This window comes from Anguilla anguilla, chromosome 12, assembly GCF_013347855.1.
Source record: "Anguilla anguilla isolate fAngAng1 chromosome 12, fAngAng1.pri, whole genome shotgun sequence".
In the NCBI taxonomy this organism is placed as follows: Eukaryota; Metazoa; Chordata; class Actinopteri; order Anguilliformes; family Anguillidae; genus Anguilla; species Anguilla anguilla.
Genome location: NC_049212.1, coordinates 27027581 through 27039494, shown reverse-complemented (window position 1 = coordinate 27039494; position 11914 = coordinate 27027581). Strand labels below are relative to the sequence as shown.

The following is an 11914-nucleotide window of genomic DNA, read 5'->3' as shown; positions in this document are numbered from 1 at the left end:
CCTTTAGGTCTATGCTGTGCTTCTGACCAATACATTTGATGGATGTAGCTGTGTAGCTGTGAATCTTGTCCAATCAAAAGCCAAATTCTCACTTAAGGATAATATGTTATTAAAGATACTCATAAAAGCGTTACGTTGAAAAAATCTAATAAAAAATATAAATACATTAAAATAATGTTAAATAGAACAATCTAAAGTTGATGATAAATGATAGATCCGCGAGTGAGCTAGCCCACCCACAGCACATGAAATCCATATAGAACTACACAGGGATTGAGAGAGAGAGCTGTCACTCAATGAAGCTGACCTGTCAGACGAGGGCTTGTACCGTACGAAGTGCCCGCCCATTCCAGGAGCCCCAATCCCTGCTCCAGGGCCAGAGAAGCTGGCAGAGGGGTTGCGGTAGGGCAGCACTCTGTCGCTCCCCATAGGAGTTATGTTGTAGTGGTTCTCAGGGAAACTGACCGGCCTGTGGGGGGAGAGAGGGAGGAAGGGAGAGAGAGAGAGACTGGGTGAGAAGGCTGGAAGCTCACAGGCCAAATATGAAACAAGCACTTCAAATCGCAGGCTGTACTCAGTCAGGGAGTACACCACTCTGTGAGGAGGGGCCCAAGAAGCTCATTCAGGCACTTGATGCCATTCATTCTTGTTTCATATGTCTGAGTCTGAATATTTGACAAGCGTTAGATATGCACTAGCCCAAAAACAGGAACAAGGGGAGAAGTGCATTAAAACAAGTTTACATACAGAGCTCAAATTGTTCAGATTGTGCAGCACCACAGCTAAGCGAGCCACATCCCATTAGCAAAACACCGTATAAATGTGGTCGCGATCCTCAGGCTGGAACTTTCAGTTTGGAACCAATTTCTGTATTTTCTCATAATTTGGATTTCCCTATGAAATCTGTGGGCCGTCACATCACTGGGACGTCCTCAGTCTTTGTGGGAGAGCCAGAACACACTCTGCTTAGAAGCAGACACAGCCACCCCAGCTATAAAATCCACAAGGCTAATCACTGACTCACTGAGTCCTGAAGAGCCCATCACCCTTCAGGACACCAGACGGAAGAAAGAATTGATTTGCGCCATCTTTGAATCAGCAATGAGAGCGACCTGTGACCAGTGCTTTACATAACATTACCCAAAAACATAAAAATACCGCCAGCACAATTAGAACAAAAGGTAGGAGTGCTCGTAGGTGGGGATGGAAGAAGAGATTTAGTTTGGAACAAGTGGGTGTGCATTGGAGGACAGCCAATGACTCTGCTGTCCTGACCACTGTGGGAAGTGTGTTCCACCACTGGGGGGCAGTACAGACAGGTTTCGCCACTGGGATAGTCAGAGTTTGTGTCATAAACTATAAGTCTGTGTCCTTTACCTTAACAACAGCTACACTGTTAGGAAATGCAGTTAAGCTCTATTTTAAGCACCCGTTTCCACTCTTATAAAGCAGCTAACAAATAGAATAATTGCAACCAAGAATGGCTTCTTAATAACACTGAGAAGTTTATGAACAGAGAAAGTGGTAAATGGCCAATAAACAGAGTAAATGAACAGCGAGTTAATTGGCTTTTGTCCAGAGCGACTTACAAGGACATGATGCCAAACCACAAGCGCAAAGGACAACTACAGGCCCCGAAACAGGAACACTGCAGATGTTCAGTGCAAAGCTCATCACACTCGGTCACTAATGACCACCAAACTGCACGTTTGTACATCATATCATGCAATGCATTACGGTCTTGTGCATTTCCACCATTTTTGTCTGCAGAACCAGACTTGTTATCCTTGATAAGCACAATCATACCGTGTGTCTGGTACAATACGGAGATGTGTGTGATTTGTTGCATTTTAATGAAATGTAAAACGCGCCACTGTTGACTTGGTACAGAGCTGTCGTGATTGGCTGCTCGCTGTTATTGACTGCTCATCGTGATTGGATGCTTGTGGTGAGTGAGTGCACGCTATGATTGGATGTTTGCTGTACTCGGGTACTGGCTGTGATTGGTCCCATCTCTCACCTCTTGGACAGGTGTTGAGAATCTCTGTATGGGATGGGCACCAGGCCCTTGTGGGTGCGGCTGGAGGGCTGGGGGGGGCCCCACGGGGGCCCAGCGCTGGGCTGGGGGGGCGTTGTGTGTTACCGGGGGGCTGTCCCAGCGCCAAGCAGGGGGGCGGAGTGGGGGGCGGTACCCTGCAGCCAAAGGCTCCGCCTCTGATTTCTGGTCCACTGTCTTCATTTCGTATTCCTCTGTGCAGCCCCTGTGAAACACACACACAGGGTTACAAACATATACACACACACAAGCAAACACACACACAGGGTTACAAACATACACACACACAGGATTACACACACACAGGGTTACAAACATATACACACACACACACACACACAAGCAAACACACGTGACACACACACACACAAGCAAACACACACACAGGGTTACAAACATATACACACACACACACACACAAGCAAACACACGTGACACACACACACACAAGCAAACACACACACAGGGTTACAAACATATACACACACACACACACACAAGCAAACACACGTTACACACACACACAAACAAACACACACACAGGGTTACAGACATATACACACACACACACACACAAGCAAACACACGTGACACACACACACACAAGCAAACACACACACAGGGTTACAAACATATACACACACACACACAAGCAAACACACGTTACACACACACACACACACACACAAGCAAGCAAACACACACACAGGGTTACAAACATATACACACACACACACAAGCAAACACACACACAGGGTTACAAACATATACACACACACACACACAAGCAAACACACGTTACACACACACACACACACACACAAGCAAGCAAACACACACACAGGGTTACAAACATATACACACACACACACAAGCAAACACACACACAGGGTTACAAACATATACACACACACACAAGCAAACACACACACAGGGTTACAGACATATACACACACACACACACACACACACACAAGCAAACACACACACAGGGTTACAAACATAAACACACACACACAAGCAAACACACACACACACAGGGTTACAAACATAAACACACACACACAAGCAAACACACACACACACAGGGTTACAAACATACACACACACCCAAGCAAACACACACACAGGGTTACACACACACACGCAAGTTACAGACACAGGGTTACATACAAACACACACGTTACACACACACGGTTACACACACACAGTGCACGGATGAATAACCCAAGCATCTTCCTCACACTAAGGCTTAGCATGAGAACAGACCCTGCTGTTTCCATGGCAACGGCGGAAAATAACACCACTGCGCACTGCTCAACAGCCTTCCGCTTCCTGTCTTTTTTACATCTCAAAGAGAACCCTTGAAAGGAAGCAGAGCGAGGAGTGGCAGATGTACAGAGAGCAGGGCACACATCCCCCCGCAGTGACTCTCGCTCCCCAAAACCAGAAATGAGCACAGAGGGCGAGAAAAACGCCAAATTCGTGCACGCGGCCCGCACGCTCGCTCGCCAGCGCTAATAACCTCAGCACCGCCCCAGAGCCGCAGGCTAAGCGCTCCCCGAGGGGGAGTCCTACCCCAGCGGGGTCACTGAGAGGTCAGCTGTGCCGCTGAGCGTCCTGCCATGGCCTGGCCTCAGGGAGCAAAGCACACACACAAGAACACGCGCGCCCCCTGCAGACTCTCTCCTCACTGAGTCAGTGCTGTGAGGAGCATCTCTCTCTCCTCACTGAGTCAGTGCTGTGAGGAGCATCTCTCTCTCCTCACTGAGTCAGTGCTATGAGGAGCATCTCTCTCTCCTCACTGAGTCAGTGCTGTGAGGTGCATCTCTCTCTCCTCACTGAGTCAGTGCTGTGAGGTGCATCTCTCTCTCCTCACTGAGTCAGTGCTGTGAGGAGCATCTCTCTCTCCTCACTGAGTCAGTGCTGTGAGGAGCATCTCTCTCTCCTCACTGAGTCAGTGCTGTGAGGTGCATCTCTCTCTCCTCACTGAGTCAGTGCTGTGAGGTGCATCTCTCTCTCCTCACTGAGTCAGTGCTGTGAGGAGCATCTCTCTCTCCTCACTGAGTCAGTGCTGTGAGGAGCATCTCTCTCTCCTCACTGAGTCAGTGCTGTGAGGTGCATCTCTCTCTCCTCACTGAGTCAGTGCTGTGAGGTGCATCTCTCTCTCCTCACTGAGTCAGTGCTGTGAGGTGCATCTCTCTCTCCTCACTGAGTCAGTGCTGTGAGGTGCATCTCTCTCCTCACTGAGTCATTGCTGAACGAGAGGGTCAGGTGATGAGTGAGAGCCAAATTAGGAGAACAAGGACAAGTGGAACAATGCAGCTGATGATGCAGCAAACAAACACACACACACACAAACACTGCATAAATACACACACGCACACAAACTGCACAAATACACACACACAGACTGCTGTACAGCACTGTACTGAATTGCACTACAAACTGGCTGCAGTGCATCATGGGACAGCGCTTTATTGCACTGCACACAGTGGTGTTTTAGTTTTATTTGTGCGGCAGCAGTACTGAGAGCGAGTGCTGGCTGTTACTGGCGGCCTGGTGTGGGGCAGGTTCTGTCTGTTTATTACTGCTGTTTCTTCCTCTGAGAGTACACAACTCATCCCTTATTCATAGCAGAACAAAGTATTCCATCAGCCCATCGATATGCATACAATACCCACAATCCCCTTAGGCTTTGCAAAAAAGCATTCTTGGCTCCATCAAGCATATTTTAAATGGGCTGGTGCAGTCAAGGCTAGCCCTGTCAGACGGTGGGTATCTCAGAGCGCAGTCAGACTCAGAGCAATGATATCCCCTTTCATTATATGAACGTCTTTTTATCTACCGATTTTATCTAACTATTTATCCCAGTTTGAAGGCTACAAAATTCAGCAGAAAGCAAACTAGCACGCGTCTTCCACCAACTGCCAACTCCTCTTGCCTTCCACCCCATAAGCTGAGCAGTACAGCTATTGGTCCAGAGGAGCAGCTGGGCTCCGCCCATACAAGGTAACTTGGAGTCAGATGCACGTTGAACAAAACACACACACAATCATAAAAACACACAGAGAGTCATGAACACACACTGTCATAAACGCACACATGTGGCTGAGCTGTACTGGTCCTGTCCTGGTGTGAGTGGGGTGCAGATATGCGCCCCTGCGCTGGTCCTGAGTGGGGCGGCTGCACCCCCCATACAGCCCCCACCTCCTCCTCCCCCCCAGCACAGCACTGTCCCCCCAGGCTACTGCTAATGAGCTCTCCTGGGACAAGCCTTCAGAGAGGGAGAGCTACTGCACCCAGCACCAGGACTTCACTTCAGCATCGGGAATGAGTAGCATATTTCCACAATGGAAGCAATCAACAACATCATCTAGAAAGAGTACCTCACAGCAGCATCACACAGTGTAGGAACAGGGTCACCAGGAGCAGCCACAGACACAGTGTAGGAACAGGGTCACCAGGAGCAGCCACAGACGTAGACCCTGCTGGTGAGTGTGGCTGTGCAGTGGGGCTACCCCAAATCCAGCCTTCAGTCTCTGCTCATTCCCCTGGATTCTCCCCCCACCACTCTGCCCTGATGAAGCTCGTCTTACAGACGCATTTAATCTCATTATGGGACAGTCCCACCACACGCATGTTCACCCGCACCCGCCGCACGCATGTTCACCCGCACCCACCACACGCACGTTCACCCTAACCCGCCACACGCATGTTCACCCTAACCTGCCACACACATGTTCACCCGCACTCACCACACGCATGTTCACCCTAACCCACCACACGCATGTTCACCCGCACCCGCCACACGCACGTTCACCCGCACCCACCACACACACGTTCACCCGCACCCACCACACACACGTTCACCTGCACCCACCAGACACACGTTCACCCGCACCTGCCACACGCATGTTCACCCTAACCCCAAACAATGTGACAAAAATGTTCTAAATATAAAATACACAAAAACACACAAAGCATAAGTTCATTAGCCTACATCTACAAAACACAATTCCTAGAAATCTGACTGTGTACCAAATTACTGACACCGAAATGTCGCTAAACGAAACTTTCCCCAAAACGAGTGACAGAAACTAACCGACCCAGCGACATTACCCGTGTGTTCCTACACTCCACAGACCGGCATCCCAACAGAGAAACACCCGCCCGCTCCCCTCCTCATCCTCACAGCCCCCCGCGCGGGGAGCGCAGCGCTCCTCCTTTGTGCTCAGAGCGGCAGCCGAGCGCTCGCGCCCCGCGGCCATCTTAACCCGGCGCCCGGGCTCGGGACCAGGGCCAAACCGCTCAGCGGAAACCCGCCGGCTCCGGGAGCGGGCCGCTGGGCGCTGGAAGGCCAGACGCGCGCTCTTTGTGTCCAGTCGGCCGTGGCGGCGAGCGGGATCGCGCACGCGCCCCTTTAAGACCCCCCTCGCACCCGGGACCCGGAAGGGACCGCGCGGCGGGGTCCAGATCACCGCCCGTCCCACCCCGCCTCCCGACCCGCTCGGTGACCGAGGCGCTCACGGGTCCCGCGCTGAGGAGGCGGAGGCGCTGAGGAGGCGCAGGCGCTGGGAGATTTCTGCGGGTCCCTCTCTAAAGCCTGCTCTGCATGAGGCTCAGACACCACAAGCTCGGTAACACTGCTCAGAACCCACAATGCAAGCATGCCATACACACACACACACACACACTATTTGTAGGCAAGCATCTACAATGGTCATTTACACACTGTAAACACGACAGCATCACACACTCCATCCACAGCTTAGAACAATAACAGATCAACAATTGCACAAAAATGGAAGTCACTCACACACTCTGAGGACCACAGGAGAGAGCAGGTCTGATATAATCATTTGTGATGATGCCGAAGTAAACAAGCACTGATTCAGAAAAAGGCTTCCAAGCGGAGTACTGTGATAACAGCTCTCTTCGTCCGTCTCTCTTTCCCTCCCCCTCTCTTTCCCTCCAGCTCTCTCTCCCTCCCTCCCTCCCTCCCTCCCTCCCTCCCTCGCTCGCTCAGGTCTTTGTGTGCCCGCTCTGTCCCTCTCTACCCACCTCTCAGCCGGGAGACGCAGGCGGCGGCTCTGCTCCTGCCATGGCACAGGCTCTGTCAGCTGGAGCTTTCAGCAGAGCCCCGCTCAGCGCTGTGCCCTGCGCGCGCGCGCGCACACACACACACACACACGCGCGCGCTGGCGCACGCGCTCTCTGTCTCTCTCCCTCCTGTACGGGGGAGGGAGGGAGCGGCTCTCTCTCCGCTCCTCTCTCTTTTCCCCCGCAAAGCTTCACACCTCAGAGGTGTTCAGACACGTCTCCCCACGTGAGCTCCAGGCTGCCCGTCCAGACGCTCCTGCACTCCAACTCCCTTTCTCTCGCTCTCTCTCGCTCTCTCTCCATCTCTCTATTTCTTTCTCCCACCCTCTTTCTTCTCTCTCCATCCCCCCACCTCACACTAATGCCATATGTATCTTTAATTAATCACTTTTCTCCCGTTAATTTTTTCTTTCCTTTTTTTCCTCCACGTTTCCAGGCATTGGTCTCATGCACACGATTTCTCTGGCACAGTGACAGAGAGAGAGAGAGAGAGAGAGAGACAGAGAGAGAGAGAGAGAGAGAGAGAGCGCAAGATGATGATGGTGAACAGATGAAACTGCTCAAGTGCCTAATTACCAAGTGCTCCAGATCCACAGCAGAGAGTGAGAGGGTATGTGTGTGTGTGTGTGTGTGTGTGTGTGTGTGTGTGTGTGTGTGAGTGCCTGTGCAGTTCATGGAATGTTGCCCACACTTCCTCGAGTGACACACAGTCAGTTACCCATGAACCAACCTGCCACAGCCAGACCGCCCATTAAAACAGAAGCAGTTCCGCACTTCCTGCCCTAACCCCTACTCACTCAGACGACATGAAAGGCCTGCACCCCCCCCCCCCCCCCCACACACACACACACACACACACACACACACACACACGTCATCCATCTCTTTGGCTGGGCTCTCCTGCTGCTGAATGTACTGGCCCACCAGCCTCTACCAGCCCCCACCAGCCTCCAGCAGCCTCCAGCAGCCTCTACCAGCCCTCACCAGCCTCCAGCAGCCTCTACCAGCCTCTACCAGCCTCCAGCAGCCTCTACCAGCCTCCCAGAGTAGAGCTCTCAGCTGCCCTGCACCACCACTACAGATTCCACCATCGTCTTTGAATGACGGTATTATGTACCATTACGTGCTGTATCACTTCAGTCTATGGAAGAGAGTAGCCACGTATTTGCAAATGAATTGGCTTTTGGCTGCATTATTTTCACTTGTTTCTTTGTTGTGTGAATTTTACAAGCGGTCTATACTACTTGCGGATCTATGTGACTGCTAATACGGTAAGCAGTCCTGGATACGGTTAACGCACGAATAAATAATTAGCGCAATATTCCACATCTGTACTGCGCGCGCAAAAATGAGCTTTAACAGCTAAACAAGGCTTTTGGGCTATTAGCCAGGGATCCTCAATTCTTTGGCTCTGGCGAGCAGAATCACGCAGTCTGAACAAAACCCAGCTGAGCGCTGGCTGACACTGGCCTGGTGGAACCAGCCAGCAGACAGAAGAGCACTGCAAACCTTCTCCGGGTACAAAACCTCTACTGCACAATGGGAGCTATTTATAACGCATTAACGTCAACTAAACAAACCACCGCCCTCTCCTGAAACAGAAAGGAGGACAGGGATGTTTCAAAATGACATTTACTGTAACGTCCATTTAGACAGTGGAGGTCTTTTTTTCCTTTTTTTGTCCAAGCCCAGTTTTTAAATTTTGAAAACTTAAAACAAAAAAGAAAAATTAAGTGCGTTTTAAAATGAGTAAGGAAAAATGCATAAGTAGCAAACACCGATGGCAGTGTCTGTACAAGCACTATGATTAGGCGTTTGTATTATTAGTCACAGTTCTATAGCTCAGCTCTAGCAACTGGAAGCAAAACTGTGCAGACTGTAGACAAATATTTAATTCAGCCACAAATGAGTTCTATGTTCCTCAGTGCTACCGCCTCTACCTTCCACTCCGACCCCTGACCCCTGACCCCTGCGCTGCCTCAGAGGACCAACCACAGAGCAAAACTAAAGCGGCGGCCTGTCAAAGACGACTTCTCAGAGTCACGTTATCAATGAAAGCCTCCACATCAGCCGAGCCTCCACGTGACCCCTGACCCCTGACCCCGCCGGGCCCTCACCTGCGCGGGCCGCCCTCGTCGTAGGGCGGGATGATGACCACCTTGACGGTGACGGAGGTGCGCAGCAGGTCGATCATCTGCTCGTGGGAGAGCGTGACGGCCGCCACCTTGCAGATCTCCACCAGCCGGCTGCCCTGGCGCAGCCCCGCCTGCCAGGCGAAGCCGTACTCCTCCACCTCGGCCACCGTGCCGTCCAGGCGCACGTGGAAGCCCAGCTGCCCCAGCCCGTTCCGCCGCAGGGTCATATCCACCGTCTCGCAGCCCAGCGTCAGCGCCTGGGGAAGGCACACACACTTTACTCAACCAACGCTCAGACCCCGAACACAACCAAAGATACTGTATTTACTCAACAGATATTCAGCTCCATATGAAAGTCCATCAGCGTGACCAAAGATATTATATTTATTCAATAGATATTCAGCTTCACACGCAAGTCCATCAACATGACCAAAGAAATTATAATTACTCAACAAATATTCAGCTCCATATGCAAGTCAAGCAGCATGACCAAAGAAATTATATTTACTCGACAGATGTTCAGCTCCACATGCAAGTCCAAAAACATGACCAAAGATATTATATTTACTCAACAGATATTCAACTCCATATGCAAGTCCATCAGCATTACTAAAGATATGACAAACGTCCCATCGCAGTACCCTGCTGTCCCACTAGCGCACTGGCGCATTGCTCTTACCTTCAGCCGGGTCACCACCTCTCGCAGGTCCTGCGCGTAGCCCTCCGGCACCCTGATGGCGATGTGGTCGCCGCGCCCGTAGTAGATCTTGAGCGCGAGCCGCTCGGGCGTCCAGCCGATGATGTCGGCGCAGAAGCAGTTGAACACCACCTCCTTGCTGACGGTGTCCAGCAGCAGCACGTACTCCCCGGACACGGCCAGCACGCAGGCCAGCTCGGCCCCGCCCCCGCTGAAGTCCTGCGCCTGCACGCGCCAGGCCACCGCCCCGGCCGCGCCCAGCTCGGCGCCCTCCCGCGGCCGCGCCCGCTCCCGCTTCTTGGAGGCCAGCAGGATGAAGTTGTTGAGCTTGCCGGCCGAGTCGAGCGGCGTGCCGCTGACGCAGTTCTCCGCCAGGTCGCGCAGGTACTCCTGCCGCGTGCGCGTCGCCATGGTGTGGAACTTCTCCGACTTGTGCGCCGCGTTCTCCGCGTTGATCACCTTGGCCAGCAGGAAGTCCCGGAACACGGCCGGGTCGCGGAAGCTGGCGCCGCTGGGGATGGGCGGGCCGAACGGGGGGACGTCCTTCATGCGGGTCACCGCCACGCTGGAAGGAGCGGGAAAGCGGGGAAACGGTTAAACACTCAGACCGCCACCAGCTACACGACACCACTGCTAGCTTGTCAGCTGACACAAATTCACAGCGTCTGACTGCATTATCATACCGCACCGCACTGATATTTTATTGGGGGGGGCCCTACCTGTAGCAGGTGCTGTCGGAGCAGGGGTTGTGCACGCGCACGATGACGAAGACGTGCTGGAAGTGGGAGCGGATGTTCTGCGGGGTGAAGGGCAGCGCCCCCGGCTCCTGGAAGATGATGGTGACGATGTCGTTCCCGATGTGCCTCTTCCTCAGGAGCTGAGAGGAACAGGGAGAGAGAATGAGAGGGAGCGACGGAGAGGGAGAGAGGGGAGTGAGGAAGATAGAAAGTGTGGTGAGAGAGAGACAGAGAGAGAGAAGGCAGGCTAGGCACAGATTAACACTCAATGTGACACTTCCCATAATATCCTTCCAACACCGGAGAAAATAGGTGCCAAGTGAGAGAGGGAGGGATAATAATAAGCATCATCATTTATTATATTATAAAGTTACTGTTTTGGCTTTTGTTAGCTACGAATTATCCTCACTGTACCGTCATAAATAAGAGTGTCTGCTAAGTGATTGTAATGTAATGTTATTGATTCTGCACACCAGGGGTGACGGACTCCAGCACAGGAGGGCCGCAGCAGGGCAGGAGGGCCGCAGCAGGGCTGTGAGCTGTGAGCTGTGGCCTGTCCGGTGTCCCTTGCTGTGGCTGGACTGATGGTCAGTGATGATGTGGGTAACGTGCTGATCCTATTAAACTCTCTCCTTCCACAGCTACATCCCTTTCCCTTAAAAACAGCTTTCCACCTACAGAACCAGGCACCAGTGCAGATCAAGCACGCACAATCTGGTGTGTTTGTGGGGGTGTGTGTGTGTGTGTGTGGACAGGACAGAGACAACCTCATTAACAGAGAACTATAAATAATAGCACACTCACACACACACACACACACACACACACACACACACACACACACACACACACACACAGTCCTCGTCGCTGTCAGGCAGGGCTGTGCGCTGTGTCACGCTGACGGAGTGCTTCCCGCCACCCGATGGTGGCGCACGCCCACCCTGCTGCAGTGTGAAACCATTCATTACATAAGAGAACGAAACACACACCCGCCCAGCCACTCTGCAGCACCACCCACACATTTCACTCTGTCACACACACACACACGCACGCACGCACGCACATGCACACACACACGCACACACGCATGCACATGCACACACGCCCACCCTCTCTAACACACACACACACACACGCACGCACGCACGCACATGCACACACACAGCCTCCCTAACATTGCCAGGC

At 52.3% G+C, this 11914-nt stretch overlaps 1 protein-coding gene across 1 annotated transcript in view; it reads right to left on the bottom strand.

The window, feature by feature from the left end:
• The window catches only part of sipa1l3 (signal-induced proliferation-associated 1 like 3), a 79547-nt gene that overhangs the window by 17327 nt on the left and 50306 nt on the right, over positions 1-11914 (bottom strand). Inside the window, 6 exon segments of the mRNA XM_035385365.1 lie at positions 308-469; positions 2021-2095; positions 2097-2261; positions 9278-9552; positions 9975-10557; positions 10712-10869. Of these exon segments, the coding sequence (XP_035241256.1) occupies positions 308-469; positions 2021-2095; positions 2097-2261; positions 9278-9552; positions 9975-10557; positions 10712-10869 (1418 nt within the window).